This window comes from Hyperolius riggenbachi, chromosome 1 (genome assembly GCF_040937935.1).
Source record: "Hyperolius riggenbachi isolate aHypRig1 chromosome 1, aHypRig1.pri, whole genome shotgun sequence".
Classification (NCBI taxonomy): Eukaryota; Metazoa; Chordata; class Amphibia; order Anura; family Hyperoliidae; genus Hyperolius; species Hyperolius riggenbachi.
Genome location: NC_090646.1, coordinates 626,676,898 through 626,701,954, shown reverse-complemented (window position 1 = coordinate 626,701,954; position 25,057 = coordinate 626,676,898). Strand labels below are relative to the sequence as shown.

Genomic DNA, 25,057 nt, shown 5'->3' with positions numbered 1-25,057 from the left:
ACTACCAAATATGCAAATTATTCCTTTTCACCCTTAGTAAGCCAAGCAAGCCTATAGCTTTAAGTTTTACAAAGTCATATCAATCCAACATGTGACAGCCTGTTTCAGACATTTGATCCTCATCAGTACACAGCAGGAATTGATACGGCTATATGAGATAGGGCTTGGACCAGTACAACAGAGTAACCAAGCAGCTCAGGGTGACCCAAGCTACTAATAATGTATAGGAGGATAAAATAGACCAAAAAGCCCTCCTACTGAAAAAAAGCAAATCTTGGTGTAATTTTCCTCCTTAAAACAGAAGTAAATCTGCAATAATTCAGCTATAAGTGAGCATTTGTGGTTACCCATAATGCACTGCTACTGAATATGCAAATTATCCCTTTTTGCCCTTGGTTTGATAGGACACTACTTCTTCTTCTTGCTTGGACCGGCCCTGGGGGCGGGGCGCTACTTCTTCTTCTTGTTTGAAGGTTGAGGCACTTACTCTATTATATATATAGAAGTTGTGGTCATGTAAATATGGCTATAGGTCAGAGCCTGACCATCCAAGAGGCAAACCTAGGCAGTTGTCAAGGGGCCTGAAGAGAGACTAGGGGCCTAGTTAACGCTTGCCTCCACCAAATTTTGCAAGAAAAAAACATCAGGTGTCCATTAAAGGTGGGCTTAAAGGATACCTGAAGTGACAAGTGACATGATGAGATAGACATGTGTAATACAGTGCCTAGCACACAAATAACTATGTTGTGTTCCTTTTTTCTTTCTTTAAAGAGACTGAAGTCTCTAAAAAAACGTTTTTTTATTTCAATAATTTAATTAATAGCTTAGTCCTAACTAAACCGCCGCAACGCCTCGGCTATAAACTATCTAAATCCCCCCTAACGCGCCCTCCCTCTCCCCTGCAAAATCCACAACTTTCTTGGTCGTGGATTTTGCTGCTCTAAGTGCTTCCGTGTGAGGTGGGGCTATGAGCTGCAGCCCTGTCTGACGCGCGGCTGTCAGCGGCGGATCTCCGCCTCTCCCCCGCCCCTCTCAGTCTTTCTTCGCTGAGAGGGGTGGGGGAGAGGCGTAGATCCGCAGCTGACAGACGCGTGTGAGGCAGGGCTGCAATTTATAGTCCTGCCTCACACAGAAGCGCTTCCTGCAGAGTGCCCCGGGGAGATTGGGAGTATTTCGATAGTTTACAGCCGCGGGGATGCGGCAGTTTAGTTAGGGCTAAGCTATTAAACAGATTACTGAGATAAAAAAACATTTTTTTAGAGACTTCAGAGTCTCTTTAAATATCAGGTATGTAAGTGGCTGACTCAGTCCTGACTGAAGTTACTACAGTGTGACCCTCACTGATAAGAAATTCCCCCTTTTATCTCTTTATTGCTCTCAGAAGCCATTTTCTGCTAGGAAAGTGTTTTATAGTTGGAATTTCTTATCAGTGAGGGTCACACTGTAGTCACTTCCTGTCAGGACTGAGTCAGCCACTTACATACCTGATATTTAGCTCTTTCAGGCAGAGAAAGAAAAAAAAAAGCAACACAGCATAGTTATTTGTGTGCTAGGCACTGTACATACACATGTCTACCTCATCATGTCACATGTCACTTCGGGTATCCTTTAAAGTTGGTACTTGCCCAGGGCACCATTTCACCATGATCCTTTTTTTTGCTATGCATGGTTATTAATGATACAATCCCGCAGATGAGCAATCGTTTTCGATCACTGCCATAATCGATTGGAAACACACTATGGAGTGAAAATCTGCTAACCAATTTGATCCGATTAAAAGAATCGATACGTTTCTTAAACCCATCAATCTAATCCGATTGGTTAGTGGGCATTCGGCTGTTAGTGGGCAAGGCCGAACGTTTCCGAATGATTATCGTGGTGATTGTAAATGATCGATCGCCTGTGGGATTGTATCGTGAATGGCAACCTTTAGACAGCTCAGCATGCTTAGTGTCAGCACCAGAGATGCCAGCGAACTGTGCCGCAGTGTAAACGTTGGTGGAATCCAACAATTCATTTTACCCTCTGCCCAAACCGTAATATCCACAAGTGAAAATTCTATCCTTATCCCAGCGAAGCACCCGCCCCCAGCATAAGCCACCACTAACATCAAATACTGTAATGCTTCCTTGTTCTTAAAATTCCCCCAAATGTCTTCCCATGTAAATTCCTCCATGTTCTAACAGTGACCCGTAATTCCTCACTACGATCAATAGAGAGGGAGGGCGTGCTGCTATCACAATGTACCAGCAATATACATAACTAGCCGACCCGCGGCGTAGCATACGCCACATAAGAGGGTAGAGGGCAGGAAGGTGGTATTGGGCACAGCGGCGGGGAGGGGGGTCAGACCCCCCCTAAACTGGGTCCCCCATGTGTGCTCTACCTCTAGCTTAACCTCAGCAGGAACCTCCCCCTCCTGCTTAAGCACAATAGCAGCCGCTACTATTAGTAAGAGGCAGCGGCTGGGGATGACTCACCTCTTCCGTGTTCCATCGTGCGTTCCACTGTCGTCACTTCCTGCAATGCCATACACTGTATTGGTGTAATTTGCCTTCTTAAGACAGAAGAAAATCTGCAATAATTCAGCTATAAGTGAACATTTGTGATTACCCACAATGCACCTCTACTAAATATGCAAAATATCCCTTTTCACCCTTAGTAAGCCAAGCAAGCCTATAGCTTTAAGTTTTACACAGTCATATCAAACCCACATATGACAGCCTGTTTCAGACATTTGGTCCTCATCAGTACATAGTAAGGATTGAGACGGCTGTATGAGATAGGGCTTGGACCAGTACAACAGAGTAACCAAGCAGCTCAGGGACCCAAACTACTAAGAATGTATAGGAGGATAAAATAGACCAAAAAGCCCTTCTACTAAAAAAAAGCAAATCTTGGTGTAATTTTCCTTCTTAAAACAGAAGCAAATCTGCAATAATTCAGCTATAAGTGAACATTTGTGGTTACCCACAATGCACTGCTACTGAATATGCAAATTATCCCTTTTTGCCCTTGGTTTGATAGGACACTACTTCTTCTTCTTGCTTGGACCAGCCCCTTCTTCTTGCTTGGACCGGCCCTGGGGGCGGGGCGCTACTTCTTCTTCTTGTTTGAAGGTTGAGGCACTTACTCTATTATATATATATATATATATATATATATATAATATATATAGATAGATAGAAAGACAGAGGAGATAGCACACATCCCCCATAATAACTTCTGTGTATTAGAATCAAAAGCAGTGACAGGCGTACAACCGCTATAAATAAGGGTGCTCGATATCTAACCTCTATATTACACCATCTCACCTAAATATTCCAACTAAAGCTACAATTCATAATGATTCCAGAATTCCAAAAAACTTTTAGGCCTGTTTTACATCTATTTTTTTGCGTTGCAGTGGGGATGCGATGCTCCTGCCACATCCCACCACACAGCAAAAATGACAAACATATAACCCTGCAGCAGAGTGCCCCACCGGGGTCATACGCATAGCGCCGCCCCCCCACTCAGTGGCGTACACCCTTCTGGGCAGGAAGTACGTCACTGGCATTCCGGGGACACACCGTGCTCCATCATTTACCTTGCATGCGTCACCCATAGACTTCCATTACCCCAAACACTGTGCGCTAAGCGTGCTGCTTGCAGTAACACGCTGTTGTCCTTGAGTCAACTTGCTTGGATACTTACGACACACTGCAAGGTAGTGTGAAAGGGAACTGAGCACATTCTCTTTCACTGGAATCTCTCCTGGCATAGAAGCTGCCATGTTCCCCCCTCCCCTTCTCACATTCCTTATTTACATAAGTTAGAGATGCTATCTTGACACATTGACACACACAATGGCTTTGAAGAAACAGTCCTAATTACTCACCCCCTATGCTGATGAAAAGGCATTGTTTACCTCTTGGTAATTAGCTCAATAAAACAATTAGGTTCCCGAAAGCTCTGCGGATGGGGACGGTCGGGCAGGCTTGCTGAAACAGGCTAATAAAAGTACTTTGAATGTAAAATACAGGGTAAAATGAAAGTTTATTTTAATAATGAAACAGATTGTCGGCATGCATTTTTCATGTGCTATAGAAATGTCCTGAGTGATAAAAAAAGGTGCTCGGTTCACTTTAAGTCTCCATAGACTTTCATTGCTTTTGCGGCCCCTTGTGGTAGAATATGGTTATGGAACGCAGGAATTACCTGCTGGTGTAAAAGGGGGCTACGGCTTTATTACATTAGTTACAAATCGCATACAAAACCTTGCAAATAACCAACTCCTACATAACCAATTAAAAGCACTTTTTGGCCATACTGGGCATAAGCATGAGATTCAGAAGTGCACTTCATAGATGACAACCATTGGTACCAATTTTCTTCAGGCTCCTTTATTAAATAAAAACAAAATCTAAATTAGTATGGAGGAGAATACAGACTCATGCCGTGGTCAACAGCTGTTTTGCACTGTACTACGCATCGCTTCTCATGACAAAACCTTTTATTGATCAATCGGCCCAATCAACGCCAATTAATAAACACCCCAACGTTAAAAAAGGCCCAAAATATTAATCAAAGGAAGAAATCCAGTTTCACAATCGCTTACAGCTAGATCACCTGAAGCTTGCTACGAAAACATCCAGCACACAAGGGAACCGGTCAACTGACTGCGGTGTAATCTTGGCACCTGCAGTTTCAGCAAGATTGCAAGGTCAGTACTGCCACTTTGATGATGCAGCAGTTTTCTCAGTAATCTCCCCTCCCTATGAATGTGTCTGGTAAAACAAACTTATACAGTGTCCAAAACTGGCGAATCTAGTTCTAATTTCCATTATTTAACTAGATACTCACAATTCCAAAACAGCAATTTTACTTGGAAGTGGAACCAAGAAACCGGCAAACTATGATTATGTAACACACTTAGGCTCGGTCCACACCATATCAGATGCACAATGGTAGGCTGACCAGGCGTCCTCTTTTGCCCGGACAGGTCCACTTTGTACGACCTGTCCAGGCCGTCCTCCCGGATTATTGAAATGTCCGGGTGACTGAACACAGAGGGAGCCGAGCTGCTTTGTTCAGTGTGTGAGTCAGGCACAGACTGGGAAGGGGGGCAATCTCCCCCCAGGCAGCCTTTCATTCAGTGATTTAGGGCAGGTCTGGTGTATTCAGGTTTGTTGTGGTAAGGTAATGTGAAAGGCAAGGCTAGCTGATAAAAGTGCAATTAGAGGGCAGGCAAGCTTGTAAATATACACAGCATGATGCAGAGCTTGCCTGGAGGGTCCCTGGGCAAATATCTGGCTGCTTTCTCACCACTGTTATAATGACTGCATGTGTGGATAAGGCGTTAAAAAAAAAGTTTTTGACAGTCCCTAGACTCCAGGAGGGCTGCTTTCTGACTTGTGTGAGAGACTGCACTTCATCATAAACACCTTTGTTAGCTTAAATTAACCCCAAAGTGTTCAGTTAAATCACTGAGATATCCAGCTTTCAGTATGGGCAAATGAATGGCAAAACGTTCAGTACAGCATGTTTAACTTGTCTTTTCTCAGCAGTTACAGTTTTAGGTTGAACAGAAGACATACAGCCATCCAGTTCAGCCAGAATACTAAATCATTGTGCTTAACTAGCATGGTTCTTAAAGTCTTCTCTGGAGTTCTCACCATGATTGTCATTTGTCTCCTGCCTGTGTGATTTTATTGCATTTTGTGGGGAAATCTTCTGCGAATCGGATTGCATTTTGTGGTCGGTCGGCCGGCCCTCCACCACCATGTGGTCGGGGAAAAAAAAAACGGCCCTCCATGCCCGCGAAGTTGGACAGCACACTGCTAAGGTCTTGTATATTTGGCCCCACCCATGACCACGCCCACATGCTGTTGTGATCGTCCTCTTTTTTGGAAATCAAAATATGGTCACCCTACACAATGGTGCGTTTACAATGCATCCTGTGCTCATTCCAGGGTCTGTTGCATGCCCGTTACATCATTCACATTACTCACTTTTGTGCAACTGCTTGGGGTAGTCTCTGTTGGGGACAAGGACCGCAATACCGATGGGAGCCCTAGCCCCTTCCTGGGGAGAGAGGATTTCCATTGGTCTGTTTTAACCCAATGGAGAGCCCCAGCAGTATGCTTTTGTGGGGCTCCCATTGGTATAGCCAGTCCCGGATTTACATTACTGGAGCTTATAGGCACAGATGTCTTGGCACCCTAGATTTCACCCTCCATGAACCTACACACCCCTGCTGCACCGAACCGCAAGTGTGCTGGCTGGTTCAGCTGTCACTTTTTCCTTGCCCATTATAGGTAGCTACTGGTGTCTCTTAGCATTAGGTAGCCAGAGGTAACCTCAGTATTACGTAGCTAGAGGTGCCTCTGAATGAAGGAAGATCTCGTTAGTGGAATGACGAGAGCTGGGTGTATAACCTCTCATTTACACTCTGCTCAGGACTCCGCATAGGGTAGGAGGGAGGCGCTCTGGGAGGGGAGTGAGCAGCCTTTCCATCATCAGGCGTCTGTAGGCACGTGCCTACAGTGCCTTATGGTAAATCTGGCCCTGGGTATGGCGACACCTGTCCATGCAGAAGAAGGCAGAAGGTAGCAGAAGAAAGCAAACCAATGAATACAGCAAAAGGCCCGTATCTGCTGAGGCGGCTGATAACGACTATCTCAGCCAATAATCAGGCGCGTGTATGGCAGCCCCCGACCAGGGACGGATCTAGACAAAGTTGCGCCTGGGGCAAAGTCAGGTTTTGGCGCCTAAAGGTCAGGTTTTGGCACCAAAACGGCGCCTAAAGGTCAGATTTTAGCGCCTAAAGGTCAGGTTTTCGCACCAAAACGGCGCCTAAAGGTCAGGTTTTGACGCCTAAAGGTCAGGTTTTGGCACCTAAATTGCAATTCCCCATCCAAATTTTGCCGCCTTTGTAAGAATTCAACAAACTGCGCCTGGGGCAAGAGACCCGCCTGCCCCCCCCTAGATCCGTCCCTGCCCCCGACCCCAATCAGCAAACGATCTGCCTGTCGGATCTACTCACCACCAGTGACGTAGATCCCCTGCTGATCCCATTGTTCACTCTGCTCCCCTTCCCATTGAGTGACATCACACGCATGCCGCTCCTCATCCCTTCATCTGTGTGCATGCGTGAGTACGCGCCTAAACAGCTGAGCGAAAATGGATGCTGTCTGTTCCCACAGGCTTTCATTGTTTCCATAGGTATCTGCTGCTTATGTTTTGACCAGAAAAGTCAAGCATGTCGTCAGTTTGTAATCTGGCACTGCAGCATAGGGAGTAGACACTGGGCCTGATTAACTAAACCGTAAAAACTGATATCACGGTCACGCCAGCGTTTTGCGTGAGATATAAGGCACATAACGCTTTTTGCTCACAATCGCGAATTTCCATGTTATTTGCAGAGATTCGCGATTGCGAGCGAAAACATTACCCACGTTATAACGTGCGCAAAATACTAGCGCGGCCAATTTTCTGGCCAAGTGTAAACCAGGCCTAAGAGACCAAATAGCAAAGCAAATTGAAAAACATGTAGGAGGAGGTCAGCACTGCTTCAGACCTGCTCCAGAATTCCCTTTGTTGTTGAATGTGAGTTTGTGGACCAGTCAGACATAACATGCTTATAGATGTGAACATGTTTTGTTTTAAAAGTAAACAGACAAAAAAAATCTGGGACAATGACTTCAGTATCTCTGGTGTAGCAGAGTGGTCTGTACATAAAGATAAACATGCAGAGATAAAACATACATCACCATCAGGAAATGCAGCTTACTTAGAGCAGAAAGGAACACAGAGTGAATACAGGAAATAGCAATGCCAATGAGATCATCACATTTTACAGACAGTGACACCTTGTGGTTGCTTTACTATACTGCAGTTTAGGTAATAATCTTGTTGATACTTCCAACACAAATAACACAAGGAAGATCCATCTCTCTGCATAAGGGTTTGCTCAGTTGTGTGCCTTTTTCTGTTGAAGGACACACCCGAGCACTATAAAAATAAAAGAATCCACTTACCTGGGGCTTCCTCCAGCCCTTGCCAGCCGTCCTGTGCCCTCGTCGCAACTTCGCTCACCGATTGGTGGCCCGGGGTCCCCTCCGGCGCAAGATTCCCACTGCGCGTGCGGCTCTCAGAGCCGCACTGACATCATCCGGACTGTACTGCGCAGGTGTTGTACAGTCGGGATGACATCAGCGCAACCAGTGAGCCGCATGCTTGAGCGCAGAAGAAGCCAAGCCGGAAATCGACCTGGCGGGGTCACCATCTCCACCGGAGGGGACCGGGAGCAAAAGGAGCTGCAGCGAAAGCACAGGACGGATGCAGGGGGCTGGAGGAAGCCCCAGGTAAGTGCATTTTTTATTTTTATGTTGCTCGGACCTTCCCTTTAAGATTCTTTTCTCAAGAGAATCACCAAATAAGATACTAGAAGAATGTTATCAGTGGGTACACAGAGGAACAATTCCAGACCGCTCACTAGAGGACACAAACCTGGACCTATGACTCCCATTATCGGTCCTTACAGTATAAAGGCTCATACACATGTCCAACATAAAGCGCAACCAACACCACAACATGACCAACCGTACAAGTTGTTTAACTGTCAAGTATGTACACAAATGCCAACCAACCAAACAACCAATGCACTTAAATACTATGCGCGCAAGCTAAACAACAAACTGCACATGTCTGCATGCAAAAAACAATAAAGCTGTTCAAAAGACTTGTACACACATTCCAACCTGCATAATAGTTGATCCGCCGGTTGGATCTGGCAAACAAACTGTTATCTTTTGGTTGTCTAGTTGTTGTTCACATGCCCAACTATCTTCCAACAGACCAAGTTTTGAAGGTAGTTGGGCAGATTGTTTGGATGTGTGTACGAACCATAGGCAGATAGCAAAACAGCACAGACTGCATGGTAAAAAAGATGAACTTCCGTGATGTTCATAAGGCTCTGGTGCAAAACCATCCCCTACCTTGAGGACTCAGCAGCGGTGATGGCAATCAGCGGAGGGATCCTCAGTGCTAAGGAAGTTGGCCGCTGTGGGCTGTCATAATCCACTTTTCTGTCCAGTTCTGCTTGTTCTGCAAGTCTGAATGACAAGGGAGGCAGCTGGATAGTCCTACACGACAGCCTCCGAACTAAAAATGGCTCCATTTCCTCATCAACGCCATCTTCTTCTTCTGATCTAGAATGAAGAGCCTCTTCTGATGCCTGCAGATAATGTAAAGAAATGAAAAAAAAAATTACATCTACTGAAAATAATTTGTTGTATAAATTTGAACCAAAGGCTCTTCTACCCCCTTTAAAAATGTTTGAATTGGCTATAAGCAATGGCTAAAACACAGGCTCGATTTTAATCACATAATATTAAGCAAAACATTTAATGGATATTTATGGTTAACTATTACCTTTTTAGCAGCCAATGTATTTAGAGGCTTGGAAGTTCTCCAGGCCAATTTATTATAGCATTTTTTTATTTCTTATTTGCTACATTTCTTTTGCTTCTAATTAGTACTGCTGTAATGTGTATTTATGGCCACGTGTCACAAGGGGGCAGTGTGAGACAATAACAGAGGACGTCTGCTTTCAGTTTCAATATTTTCTGCTAGTAGAGAGAGATCAAAGCATTTCAAGAATTTACAGCTCAACGAATTATGCCGACTGAGGTCAAAAGCAGTGCACTTATCTCAAGTGAGAAAACTTTATTCAATTCAATTCAATTCACTTTATTGTCATTGTGTAACACAACGAAATTACTTTTCATGACAGCCCCACGGAATTACTACGAAATTACAGGGGAACTTCAGCCTAAATAAACATACTGTCATTAAGTTACATTAGTTATGTTAATTAAAATAGATAGGTAATATAATCTCTTACCCACCCTATTAAAAAAGACCAGGCAAATGTTTGTGTTTTCATGGGGGCAGCCATCATTTTCATGTCATGGGGCAGCCATCTTTTTGCTTGAAAGGAGGTGACAGGGAGCATGAGACATAGTTCCAACTGTCCTCTGTCCTGATCACCCCTCCCAGCTGCATGCGCTAGGCTTCAAATCTCAAATTAAAAAAAAAAAAAATTGCACCAAAACAGCAGAACGAGAACTACAACATCAGAAATCCCATCATGCTTTGCACAGCATCAGGGGGGAAATGCCGAGACAGATTTCTTCTGTGCAGCTAAAAATTAGTCTTGGGTAAGAAAAACAAAGTTCCGATGCTTTGAAACTGGTACAGAAACACCAAGCCTTTTCAGTGCTGCTGAGTAGATTTTTAGTCTGGAGGTTAACTTTAAAGCTGCTAATGGGTTAAAGAGGAACTGTAATGAAATACAGTAGAATGCGGTAAATTATTTTGAATACTCACCTTTACGTCAGTTTTCAAGGTTTCAGCATCAGAAATCCTTCCTACAGTATACCTATATATTGCTGTATATTAGTGTGTAGCCCCACCCTCTAAGTGATGTCAAGCCTAGACTGATAAGCTGGCCACCCTTTTTCTCCCAGTGCACTCTGGGAGACCAGATGTCTTTTCTATTCAGCTCAGAACATACAGCACCCAACCATTCTTCAGCAATGCAGGTTGCCAGCACTAAAGCTGTCGCCACCTACAGTATGTTCAGTTTCAGAACGTAAATAAGGGTTAGGATACATTTCACAATGGGCAAACACTGATTAAATAATCTATAAAAGAGTACCATATAGTAAAAAATAAGCAGTTTTATTCATTATGTTCTTTTCACTACAGTAACACCAGACATGAAATAAAAGATCACAAATGCCACAAACATTACAGACAATTCTCAGCTGAGCTCAGTCTGTGGCATTACAAGTTGCAAGAGAAATTTGTCAGGTGTCAGGTGAAGTTATGAGGTCTGAACTTTAATATCTCTGGAAGAACATACAACACTGAAGAGCTCTCTCTCTGCATAACAAGCTCCACACAACATACATTTACATCTCAGTGCATAAATGTCCCGTACCACTGGACAGAAAGAGTACTGCACCAATCAGTGGTGCCCCAGACCACTTCCTGTTGTGTGCATTTTTCTGTTACATTTCCTGGCTCAGGAACACCACCCAATCAGGGTCAGATTTCTGGGAAGGCCACAAAGGCCCGGGCATTGGGAAGCAGCTGGCTGAGGGGAGGCTGGAAATGGAAAAGGAATTGCTGCAAATGGAATACAGAAGTTGCAAATACTAGCAACAGATAAAAAAGGGAGCTGTAGCTCAAGGAATCTATCTATATATATAATAGAGTAAGTGCCTCAACCTTCAAGCAAGAAGAAGAAGTAGCGTCCTGCCCCCAGGGCTGGTCCAAGCAAGAAGAAGAAGTAGCGCCCCGCCCCCAGGGCCGGTCCAAGCAAGAAGAAGGGGCTGGTCCAAGCAAGAAGAAGAAGTAGTGCCATATCAAACCAAGGGCAAAGAGGGATAATTTGCATAATTCAGTAGCAGTGCATTGTGGGTGACCACAAATGTTCACTTATAGCTGAATTATTGAAGATTTGTTTCTGTTTTAAAAAGGAAAATTACACCAAGCTTTGCTTTTTTTAGTAGGAGGGATTTTTGGTCTCTTTTATCCTCCTGTACATTCTTAGTAGTTTGTGTCACTCTGAGCTGCTTGGTTACTCTGTTGTACTGGTCCAAGCCCTATATCACACAGCCTTATCAATCCTTGCTATGTACTAATGAGGACCAAACGTCTGAAACAGGCTGTCACATGTGGGTTTGATATGACTGTGTAAAACTTAAAACTATAGGCTTGCTTGACTTACCAAGGGGGGAAAGGAATAATTTGCATATTTAGTAGCAGTGCATTGTGGGTAATCACAAATGTTCACTTATAGCTGAATTATTGCAGATTTTCTTCTGTATTAAGAAGGCAAATTACACCAAGCTTTGATTTTTTTTAGTAGAAGGTCTTTTTGGTCCCTTTTATCCACCTATACATTCCGAGTGGTTTGGGTCACCCTGAGCTGCTTGGTTACTCTGTTGTACTGGTCCAAGCCCTATCTCATACAGCCATATCAATCCTTGCCATGTACAGATGAGGACCAAAAGTCTGAAACAGGCTGTCACATGTGGGTTTGATATGGCTGTGTAAAATTTAAAGCTATAGGCTTGCTATACACCAGTGGTTCTGGATGCTTGCTTGGCTTTCCAAGGGGAAAAAGGGGTAATTTGCATAATTAGTAGCAGTGCATTGTGGGTAACCACACATGTTCACTTATAGCTGAATTATTGCAGATTTCCTTCTGTTTTAAAAAGGCAAATTACACCAATACAGTGTGTGGCATTGCAGGAAGTGACAACAGTGGAACGCATGATGGAACACGGAAGAGGTGAGTCATCCCCGCCCGCTGCCTCTTACTAATAGTGGCGGCTGCTACTGTGCTGAAGCAGGATGGGAGCACACATGGCGGACCGAGGTGAGGGGGTTCCTGCTGAGCTTAAGCTGGAGGTAGAGCACACATGGAGGACCCAGTTGAGGGGGTCCTCCCCGCCGCTGTGCCCAATACCCCCTTCCTGCCCTCTACCCTCTTATGCGGCGTATGCTACGCCGCGGGTCGGCTAGTCTGTATATAATTAAAGGGGGCTGCTCTACAGGAATGTTAGACATGGAAGAGAATCTGTACAGTCAATAGAAGCAGGGTGCTGCACATGAAAGGAAAGCTGCAAGAAATTTGGCCTAGGGGCACAAAAAGTATAAATCCAGCCTTGCACCAAATAAGATACTAGATGTGGCAGTCTCAAAGTTGTGAGTTACTCAACAGCACTGCTGGAAAATCGAAAGCAAAGGACCAAGTGTAGACTGCTCACTAAAAGGACTTTTGTTAAAATTAAAATACTTTATGCACAATGCACAGACAAAGAAAAGCTGTTTTGGGGGCGCCAAATACTTCCCTTCCTCCGCTACAGAGAACCATACTTCAGATAAGTTTTTGTGGTTATTATTATTATTGACTAGCTGGTCGCCCGGCGTTGCCCGGGTATGTAATTGGTTAGTGTTAGCTCTGTCCACTTTTTCTAATCCTAACACACAATTACTCAATGATGACCTAGTTTGTGAGCTTTGCGGTCTTTGGCATCAATAATTGGCATTGAAATGAAATAAATCTAATTGGCTGTGGCTCCACTCCTTTGAAAATCAATAGGTGAATTTTGATTAGCTTTTGTAGGCTCCACCCACTTTTCTGAATATTAATCCCAGGGACCAACTGTGCAAGGTTTAACCTCCTTGGCGGTATGAAAAATACCGCCAGGAGGGAGCGCAGCAGTTTTTTTTTAATTTTTTTTTTTTTATCATGTAGCGAGCCGAGGGCTCGCTACATGATAGCCGCTGCTGAGCGGCATCCCCCCGCCCGCTTCGATCGCCGTCGGCGATCTCCGATCAGGAAATCCCGTTCATAGAACGGGATTTCCTGGAGGGCTTCCCCCGTCGCCATGGCGACGGGGCGGGATGACGTCACCGACATCACTGACGTCGGGACGTCATTGGGAGTCCCGGGCCACCCCTCGGCGCTGCCTGGCACTGATTGGCCAGGCAGCGCTGGGGTCTGGGGGGGGGGGGGGCCGCGCGCCGCAGCAGATAGCGGCGATCGGGCGGGGGCCGGCGGCGATCAGAGTGCTGGCACAGCTAGCAAAGTGCTAGCTGCGTCCAGCAAAAAAAAAATTATGAAAATCGGCCCAGCAGGGCCTGAGCGGCACCCTCCGGCGGCTTACCCCGTGTCACACACGGGGTTACCGCCAAGGAGGTTAAGAACCCTGCCATTGACAGACAGTGTAAGAATGGCTGCAGTTTACATTCTGGCAGTTAAATTTATATTTTTCTCCACCCACTAATGTCCTAATGTTTCCCGGGTATGTATTTGGCTGCTGTTGGCTGTGGCCACTTTTTCTAACCCTAACACACAATTGTCAATAGTCAATGAACAAGTTTGTGAGATTTGTGGTCTTTGACATGAATAATTTTCATTGAAATGAAACACATCTGATTCGCTGTTTGTGGCCCTACCCCTTTTCTAAATATTTAACCCCAGTCACCCAATGATCAACTACTGTACCAGGTTTGAGGCTTGTGCCATTAACAGTGCAAAAATGGCAGCAATTAAATATTTGCCTTGAAAATCAATAGGTGAATTGTGATTGTTTTTTGTAGGCTCCACCCACTTTTCTGAATATTAATTCCAGTCACCCAGTGACCAACTGTGCAAAGTTTTAGAACCCTACAATTAATAGTGTAAGAATGGCTGCAGTTTACATTTTCCCAGTGAAATTTGTGTTTGCCTCCGCCCACAGAAGAATCGGCATTGCCCAGGTATGTATTTGGCTGGTGCTGGCTCCGCCCACTTTTTCTAACCCTAACACAAAATTACTTAATGACCAAGTTTGTGAGCTTTGCGGTCTTTGGCATCAATAATTTGCATTGAAATAAAATAATTCTGATTGGCTGTGGCTCCACCCCTTTTTCTGTATTTGAACCCCAATGGCCAACTGTACCAGGTACAGTTGATTAACAGTGCAAGAATGGCATCAATTAAATATTCCCCTTAAAGATTAATAGGTGGATTTTGATTGGCTTTTGTAGGCTCCACCCACTTTTCTGAATATTAATCTCAGTCACCCAGTGACCAACTGTGCAAAGTTTGAGAACCCTACCATTAATAGTGTAAGAATTGCTTCAGTTTACATTTTCTCAGTGAAATTTGTATTTGTCTCCGCAGACTGATGACCCAGCATTGCCCAATTATGTATTTGGCTGGTGTTAGCTGCGCCCACTTTTCCTAACCCTAACACACAATTACTCAATTACTAAGTTTGTGAGCTTTGCGGTCTTTGGCATCAATAACCTGCATTAAAATAAAACAAATCAGATTAACTGTTTGGGGCTCCACCCCCTTATATAAATTTAAACCCCAGTCACGCAATGATCAACTGTACCAGGTTTGAGGCTTGTGCCATTAACAGTGCAAGAATGGCAGCAATGAAATATTCCTCTGAAAAATCAATAGGTAATTTTTGATTGTTTTTTTTTGTAGGCTCCACCCACTTTTCTGAATATTAACCCCAGTCACCCAGTAACCAACTGTGCAAAGTTTGAGAACCCTACCATTAACAGTGTAAGAATGGCTGCTGTTTACATTTCCCCAGTTAAATTTGTATTTGTCTCTGCCCACTTATGACCCTGCGTTGCCCGCTTATGTATTTGGCTAGTGTTGGCTGTGCCGACTTTCCTAACCCTAACACACAATTAATCAATTACTCAATTACCAAGTTTGTAAGCTTTGCGGTGTTTGGCAACAATAATTTGCATTGGAATGAAACAAATCTGATTGGCTATTTGTGGCTCCACCCCCTTTCTGAAATTGAACCCCAGTCACCCAATGATCAACTATACCAGGTTTGAGGCGTGTGCAATTAATAGTGCAAGAATGGCAGAAATGTAAATATTCCCCTTGAAAATCAATAGGTGAATTTTGATTGGCTTTTATAGGCTCCAACCACTTTTCTGAATAATAATCCTAGTCACCCAACGACCAACTGTGCAAAGTTTGAGAACCCTACCATTAACAGGGTAAGAAAAACAAAAGTTTGCTTTCTTAAAACAGAAAAAATTTGCAATAATTCAGGTTGGAGTGACCTTGAGATGTGTCCCAGTGCATCACTGCTGAATATATGCAAATTAACTATTGTTACCCTTAAAAGCTAAACACACCTCCAGAACCACTGGAATGCATGTGTCAGCTTGTTAATTTGTACAGAGCCATAATAATCCAACACGCAAACAGACTGTTTTGGATTGTTTGAGCCTCATCAGTGCATGGCATGGATTAATTTGGCTTTATGCAGTAGGGCTTGTAACACCGAGAAATACAGACCAACCAGCAAGCTCATGGTGACCCAGAACACATTGGAGTGTGTAAGGGACTACAATGGTCCTAAAAGCCCCCTTACTAAGATATTAAGAAAAACAAAAGCATGTTTTCTTAAAGGGAAGGTTCAAGCAAAATAAAAAAATGAGTTTCACTTACCTGGGGCTTCTACCAGCCCCATGCAGCCATCCTGTGCCCTCGTAGTCACTCACTGCTGCTCCAGTCCCCCGCTGGCAGCTTTCTGACCTCGGAGGTCGGCGGGACACATTGGCCTCGATTCATAAACAGCAGTGCGATAACAAAAATCTTGTCGGGAAAATACCGCACTCAGTATTTTCCCGGTCTGTGTGCTAATTCATAAAGATTTCCCCAGCTGCCCTTGGAGGTCGGTAAATTACCGCAGCCCATTGAGCGGTAGAGTAGAGCAGTGTCCCGATTCCCTCTTTGCCCTGCAGAAATGAATCACACAGACGGCTCTCTCTGGCTCTCCCACTGATGACTCAGACAGATGAGTCACACAGTCTTTCCCTGCCTGCAGAAATTACTCTCACAGCCGGCTCTTTCCACTGATGACTCAGACAGATGAGTCACACAGTCTTTCCCTGCCTGCTGAAATGATTCACACAGACGGCTCTCCGGCTCTCTCCACAGATGAATCAAACAGACTTTCGGATCTCTGCACTTTGCATTAATCAGAGCTGTCAGAGCTGTCGGTAACTTGTTAAGACCTCACCAGAGGTGTCGGTAACTACCGCCTGGCTTACCGCATGTTCAAGGCTTTATGAATTGACATTTGCTGACAATTTACTGACATGTGTTGTCGGTAACTGCAGCCAAGTCGGTAATTTAGCTCCCTGGTCGGTAATGTCAGCTTTTCATGCGGTAACAGCCTTTATGAATTGACATTTTGCTAAGTGGTCGGTAAAGTCTGCTGTTTTCAGCATTACCGCATGAGGTAATGCTTTATGAATCGAGGCCATTGCGTACATTTTTACGCATTCCCGCTAGTGCAGGAACATTAACACATACATTTTTACACGTTACTGGTTCAATGCGTACATTTTTATGCATTGACCCAGTAACGCGTAAAAATGTATGTGTTAATGTTCCTGCACTAGCGGGAATGCGTAAAAATGTACGCAATGCGTCCCGCCAACCTCTGAGGTCGGCAAGCGGCCAGTGGGGGACTGGAGCAGCAGTGAGTGACTACGAGGGCACAGGATGGCTGCATGGGGCTGGTTGAAGCCCCAGGTAAGTGAAACTCATTGTTTTATTTTGCTTGGACATTCCCTTTAAAACAGAAAGAATTTGCGATAATTCAGGTTGGAGTGAGCTTAAGATGTCTCCCAGTGCATCACTGCTAAATATATGCAAATTAACCACTCTACCCTATGGCTATCATTCATAAAGCATTTCCGCATGCGGAAATGCTTAAAACAGCTGACTTTATCGAACACTCGGCAAAGTCAGCTTTCATAAAGGCTCTTTCCGCATGAAAAAATGACACTACCGAGCAGAGTGATAAATCACCGCCTTGTGCGGTGATTATCGGAACAAATGTAGCAAAATGTTAATTCATGAAGATCACCGCAAGCGGTGTGAGGTGGGGAAGTACAGCTCACTCTGATGTGGCGAGAACAATGTAAGTGAATGGAGACACAGACCTCCCAGGCAGCTGCAGCTGCAGCAGAGCGGAACACGGAGAAATGTATCAACTCGGCAGCTTCCGTGTCTCTGCAAGCCTACCGCCCGCCTATTGCCAGCTTAGTTCGGGGAATCTCCGCACTGCTACCGCACATGGATACATTTTTATGAATGCCCACTCAGAAGTCTAAAATACCGGCAGCGGTGTTTTCCCGCATTGATTCCCCTTACCGACAGCTCCTTTATGAATGATAGCCTTAGAAGCTAAACACACCTCCAGTGTAACAGTGTAAGAATGGCTGCAGTTTACATTTTCCAGTGAAATTTGTATGTGTCTCTTTTTGGTTATGGGAATAAAAAGTATCCTATACTTTATTCCAGGTAATGTACTATGTGTGTGCCAAATTTCATCCTAATCCGCGTTCAGCCGTTTTTGCGTGATCGAGTAACAAACATCCAAACAATCAAAAAATCCAAACATCCAAACATCCGAACTTTCCCATCTATATATATAATAGACTAAGTGCCTCAACCTTCAAACAAGAAGAAGAAGTACTTTGCATGAGAAAATTTATGCGTGATCAAACACCAAGTTTAAGGCCTCTTTTCCACGGACTGTTGAGCTGTGTGCTCAGCAAGCAGTTACCAGGCAGCAGTGAGCAGATACCAGGCAGCAACAAGCAGTTACCAGGCAGCAGCAAGCAGTTACCAGGCAGCAGCAAGCAGTTACCAGGTAGCAGCGAGCAGATACCAGGCAGCAGCAAGCAGTTACCAGGCAGCAGCAAGCAGTTACCAGGCAGCAGCAAGCAGTTACCAGGCAGCAGCAAGCAGTTACCAGGCAGCAGCAAGCAGTTACCAGGCAGCAGCAAGCAGATACCAGGCAGCAACGAGCAGATACCAGGCAGCAACAAGCAGTTACCAGGCATCAGTGAGCAGATACCAGGCAGCAGCAAGCAGTTACCAGGCAGCAGCAAGCAGTTACCAGGCAGCAGCAAGCAGTTACCAGGCAGCAGCAAGCAGTTACCAGGCAGCAGCGAGCAGTTACCAGGCAGCAGCGAGCAGTTACCAGGCAGCAGCGAGCAGTTACCAGGCAGCAGCGAGCAGTTGTGAGAGTTTGAGAGCCATTTCATTGCCTATTCACAGTCCATGGAAATGAGGCCTTACCCTAGCAAGTCTGACATTGCAAATCTGGCCTAATTGGCTATTCATGAGGCAATGCTCATGCAAATGCATGCACAAACCAATACCACAAAGCAGTCACCCTGCTACATGCTACATTAGCACTATCCGGCTTAGTGCACACCAGAGCGGTTCGGCAGCGTTTTGCGATTCACTTGCGGCTGCGGATACGCTTGGGTAATGTATTTCAATGGGCTGGTGCACACCAGAGCGGGAGGCGTTTTGCTGAAACACATACTCCCGAGGTGAGGCATTTTTTGGATTGCGGAGGCGTTTCTGCCTCCAATGTAAAGTATAGGAAAAACGCAAACCGCTCTGAAAAACGGCAGTTCAGAACGGTTTTGCAGGCGTTTTTGTTACAGAAGCTGTTCAGTAACAGCTTTACTGTAACAATATATGAAATCTACTACACCAAAAACGCTTTACAAAACCACAAAATGCTAGGTGAAATGCTACAGAAAAATAAGAAAAAGCGTTTCAAAATCTGCTAGCATTTTGCGGATCTGCTAGCAGTTTTTGGTGTGCTCCAGGCCTCCAGGAGCGCCACGGGGAGGATTCCAAATGCCCCCTTTTTATACAACTGGGGGGACCGCAGGGTCCCAGGCTCTCTCACTGCCTGGAAACCACAGCGGCACCCCAGAGGGGGAGGCTGGGTGGCATGGACGACCCCCCCCCCCCAAGTGTGGCCAGCGCCGGGGAGAGCCGTCTGCACCCACCTCCCAATATTAAAAACAGGCACTTACCTTACACACACAAGTACCTGCTTCAATATTCACACCTACTACTAGAAAATATATTCACACAGCCCTCTATCCAACATCAGTCCTCGAAAGTTGCGATGGCCAGGTCTAGGAGAACTTATGGAGAAGCATGTGATTTGTTTGGTCAGCTGATAGAGTTGCAGTTAGCACAGTAGCATCTGATAATCAGTAACTGTTACAGCTATGGGCATAGTGGTGGCTGCTTATAAGTGGTTGCTACAGCTACAGTGGTGGCTGATAACCTACAGGTGAGCAAAGAAGGAAGCAGAGCAGAGACACAAGTTGGCCCCTGCATGGGGCACTGCTGCTACGGCCTGCGGGTCACATGAAAATCACAACTGTACAGAGCTTTGGAGGCCACCAGAAAATGATCAGTGGGCTGAATTTGGCCCCCGGAATGCACTTTGGACATGCCTGTCCTAGGATAAATCTTAGGAGAAAAAAGTGAATAGAATAAGGGCATTTTTTTAAGTTTAGGATTCAGTCATTAACTTAAGGATTGGAACCTTAACATCAGGAACCAATCCTTAAGGACAGAATACCTAATTTGAGGTAAAAACAGCTCACAATTGTTATTAAAGCTTAGTGAATTGTAGCCAATGTTTTATATCGGATGATCGCTCCTCTGGTGGGGAGACCACAGTGGGAAAGTATAATGCTGCTAAAAGTCCTAGTAACAATGCCATCCATTGTGAGTCACTAGAATCTAGTGAACCTCACCCTTGTTAACCTTGAGTTTCTTTAATGATATTTAATGGTAATGGTTAGTGTTGGAATGTGAAACACTTGATATCTTTGCAAAGTTTAAAACGTGGCACTAGTAATTGTATTTATCATGAAAGACAGGGACTGCGCTTTCATGGGGGGGGGAGACAAATTGGGCAATTGCCCGGGAACCCCAGAGCCAACTGATAGACAAACCCAAGTTTCACCCCAAGTGAAAAGTAGTCCCCTCTAGAGTATTTGCAAAACTTACGTGTCCAGCCAGCATGGGGTGCTGTGTCCTTCAATCTGTGTCCTTTCATCTTCATCCTCCTATCTGGGGGTGTGTTTCTGAAACAAAAGAACTACCTAATGCCTCTTCCAGGGGATGTGTTATGTTGCAGGTAGGGGGGGAGGGGCTATGTAACTTTTGCCCAGGGCCCCACTGTGGCTAGAGCCGGTTATTAGAAAAAGAGTGACTATGCTTGTAAGAACAGGTCACCAGTAGCTTTTGAAATCCCGTCTTTATAATTATTCTTCTGCTAAGCAGCTTGTGGGAACTGACTCAATCCTGAAAGTCAACATTCATCCTGCTGTAATAAGCCACTGCTTTCTTATTTCCAACCAATTTAAATTACATGAATAATTCCCTTCCCACATCCTGGGTCAGTAATGGTCAGTAATGAGCAACACAAGAGTAATCTTGTAAAGTACAGTAAAATAAAAGCTATTTGTCTTTGAGCCCACGTAAATACCCAGATCATATTACAGCCATTGAAAAATAACTTAGATGAGGAGGGCGTTCCAATTATAAAAAATCAAGCAGCAATCCTGTAAACGCATTTAGCAAGATATATAAAAAGGGTTTCCATAGGTGGAGACTAGTGGAATGAGATATACAAGATTGTGCATTTTTTAACAGGAACCTGAAGTGAATGACAAATGGAGCACAGGGCCGTTTCTAGGCTAAATTGCTCCCAAGGCGAGGGTGACTAAGAATAGGTGCTCCCAATATAGTTATCCAGGTATAGGTGCCCCCAGTATATGGAGCCAGGTATACAGTAGGTGCTCCTAGTATAGGTAGCCAGATAGGGGCGTTGCTAGGATCCTAAGAGATCCGGGGCACTTTTGGGCACTCCAGCCAAAAAATGGGTGTCGCCATACTCCAGAATGTGGGTGTAGTCATGGGTGGAGCCCAAATTGCATGAACTTAAAGGGATACTTAAGTCAAAAATTAAAAAATGATTTTTACTCACCTGGGGCATACAGCCCCCTGAAGCTGTATGGTGCCCTCGCATCCTGGCTCCAATCCTCCTGTCCCCGCCGACGGCTACTTCCGGGTTCGGCGACAGCCGCCAACAGGCTGGGAATGCGAGTGATTATCCGCGTTCCCAGCTGCTTTATCACCCTCTATGCTGCTATAGCGTATAACATATACGGTAACAATAGATAAGGGGCATGTGCCACTGATTTTTGGGGCTAGCAGTGCCCCTGTAGCCAGATATATGTGCCCCGAATATAGGTAGCCAGGTATAGATGCCACCAGTATAGGTTAGACAGGTATAAGTGCCCCAGTATTGGTAGCCAGGTATAGGTGGCCCAGTATAGGTTAGCCCAGTATAGGTGCCCCCCCATCCCTGCAGAGCTTTGGTAGGCTGAGTGATTACAGTGAAGGACAGGGGAGCAGTGGGCACACTGAGACTCAGCTGCAGGGAGGGGGTCCCGACTACTCCCTCCCTCTTGGGCTGCTCTGTATCCGGTGCCGCTCACTACTTCCCGATTAGTGGAAGTAGCGAGTGGCGCTGGAGACAGAGCAGCCTGGCAGCACATGAATCTAGCAGCATGGAGCCAGGAAGGTGGTACGTTTTTACTACGAACACTCCCACTGCCATACATTTCAGCAATGGAGGGGGGAGCATAAGGGGGGGGAGGGTGAGGAGAGGTCCCCCTCTGAGAAGAGGCCCCCCTCACTGCACCTGAGTACCAGTGTGCCAGCTGCTCCCCCTCCATCACTGCGCTCACCTCCCTCGTTGCGCATCAGACTGACTCCTGTCTCACCAGTCCCTGGAAATGGGGCTGATGGAGGCTGCCATAATTTATTTTCTTTTAAACAATAGGCTTTCTGCTGATCTTTCTGGCATCAGTAGTGTCTGAATCTCACACCTGAAACAAGCATGTGGCAAATGCAGTCAGACATAAGTCAAAAATCGGATCAGCATGCTTGTTCAGGGTCTGTGGCGATCAGTATCTGCAAAAGATCAATCCCTGCAAAAGATCCATTCCTGCAAAATGCATTCATAGTCTAAGACATCTGCAGATCATCATACACACCTTGTTTAATGGACATTCATCTGCAGATCAGACAATTATCTGCCGATCTGAAGATCCAACCTGGTGGATCTGATCTACAGATAATTGTCCGTTAAACAAGGTGTGTATGGGATCTGCAGATGTCATAGACTATGAATGCGTTTTGCAGGAATGGATCTTTTGCAGGAACAGATCTTTTGCAGATACTGATCTTTTCTGTCTGTACAGCATCTGTGTGTGCAGCATCTTGCAAAGATTTTTTTCTGAAGGGGAGTGCAGCTCCATAGAATAAACTGTGAAGGTATGGCTCTCATACTACATGAAAGGGGGTAAAATTGGTCTGGGATCTTTCATTTTCCAAAGACTTTTATCTGACGTGTGTACCCACCCAGTGGCGTCCCTACCATAGAGTGCAGAGGGGCGGGGCGCACCGGGTGTCAGACACCCAGGGGGGTGTCGCCACGACCCCCCACAGCAGCACAGCAGGAGGGGGAAGCAGGGCTAGAAGGAAAGGCTGTGGAGGCAGCGGTGGGGAGGGGGGAAATATCCCCCCCCCCCTCCCTCACCTGGGACCTCTCCTTCTGCCTCTCTCTCCTCCTCCAGAAATTAGCGGCGACAAGTGCGGGGCGGCCGGAGGCGTATGGACAATTACTCACCTGATTTCCGCGTTCCAAGCGTGGAGAGCAGCGTCATGACGTTACAGGTCTCCGTCTTTAATGCCGCCCACTGTGCTTCCTGATTAGCGGAAGCACAGTGGGCGGCATTGGAGGCGGAGACCTGTAACGTCATGACGCTGCCAGCGCTTGGAACGCGGAAATCAGGTGAGTAATTCTCTGTACGCCTCCGGCCGCCCCGCACTTGTCGCCGCTATGCATTGCTGGAGAGGGGAGAGAGAGGCAGAAGGAGGGGTCCCAGGTGAGGGACCCCTCCACAGCCCCTCCATCTAGCCCTGCTTCCCACTCCTGGGTCACCTACATTGGGGGCAACTATACTAGCTTACTGGGGGCAACTATACTAGCTTACTGGGGGCAACTATACTAGCCATACTGGGGGCAACTATACTAGCTTACTGGGGGCAACTATACTAGCCATACTGGGGGCAACTATACTAGCCATACTGGGGGCAACTATACTAGCTTACTGGGGGCAACTATACTAGCTTACTGGGGGCAACTATACTAGCTTACTGGGGGCAACTATACTAGCCATACTAGGGGCAACTATACTAGCTTACTGGGGGCAACTATACTAGCCATACTGGGGGCAACTATACTAGCCATACTGGGGGCAACTATACTAGTCATACTGGGGGCAACTATACTAGCCATACTGGGGGCAACTATACTAGCCATACTGGGGGCAACTATACTAGCCATACTGGGGGCAACTATACTAGCTTACTAGGGTCAACTATACTAGCCATACTGGGGGCAACTATACTAGCTTACTGGGGGCAACTATACTAGCTTACTGGGGGCAACTATACTAGCCATACTGGGGGCAACTATACTAGCTTACTGGGGGCAACTATACTAGCCATACTGGGGGCAACTATACTAGCCATACTGGGGGCAACTATACTAGCCATACTGGGGGCAACTATACTAGCCATACTGGGGGCAACTATACTAGCTTACTGGGGGCAACTATACTAGCTTACTAGGGGCAACTATACTAGCTTACTGGGGGCAACTATACTAGCTTACTGGGGGCAACTATACTAGCCATACTGGGGGCAACTATACTAGCCATACTGGGGGCAACTATACTAGCTATACTGGGGGCAACTAAACTATACTAGCCATACTGGCTGGGGCAACTAAACTAGCTATACTGGGGGCAGCTATCCTGGCTGGGGGCAACTATACTAGCTATACTGGCTGGGGCAACTATACTAACTGTACTGGCTGGGGGCAACTATACTAGCTATACTGTCTGGGGGGCGACCATACTAGCTATACTGGGGCAACTATACTAACTATACTGGGGCAACTATACTAACTATACTGGAGAACTATACTAGCTATACTGGGGGCAACTGTACTAGCTATACTGTGGGCAACTGTACTAGCTATACTGGGGGCAACTATACTAGCTATACTGGGGCAACTATATTACCTACACTAAGGGCAACTATACTAGCTATATTGGGGGCAACTATACTAGCTATACTGGGGCAATGGCAGCAACATTCTCCAAGCACCCCTAAAGCACCCCCCAGCGTGAACTGACTTTCGGCGTCTAAAAGACGCTGTGTCAGTTCACTGACAGCAGCAGCCCACAGCTGCGGCAGAGCAGGGCTACAGTAAAATGGCGTCTGAAGACCTGCTCTGGAGACTTTGAGTCTGCAGTGCAGGGCTTCGGGCGCCATTTTCCCATAGCCCTGCTCTAAGCGCGGGAGTTTCAGTTGCTGGCTGGCTGCAGAGGATTGTGGGAGCTGCGCCGGATGGAGGCCAGGACAGGTCTGCTGCTGCTTCAGGTGAGTAAATGTTTTTTTTTAATTTATATTAGCAGGTGTATCGACTGTTCTGGCCAGGTCTGCTACATGATTGAAGTGTTTTCTGCCCAGGTCGGCCACATG

At 45.7% G+C, this 25,057-nt stretch overlaps 1 protein-coding gene across 1 annotated transcript in view; it reads right to left on the bottom strand.

Annotated features, from left to right (window-relative positions):
• PDE4D (phosphodiesterase 4D) overlaps positions 1-25,057 on the bottom strand; it is a 1,320,537-nt gene that overhangs the window by 1,096,695 nt on the left and 198,785 nt on the right. Inside the window, exon 2 of the mRNA XM_068251213.1 lies at positions 8,982-9,220. Coding sequence (XP_068107314.1) covers positions 8,982-9,220 — 239 coding nt within the window. The remainder of the gene's footprint in view (positions 1-8,981; positions 9,221-25,057) is intronic.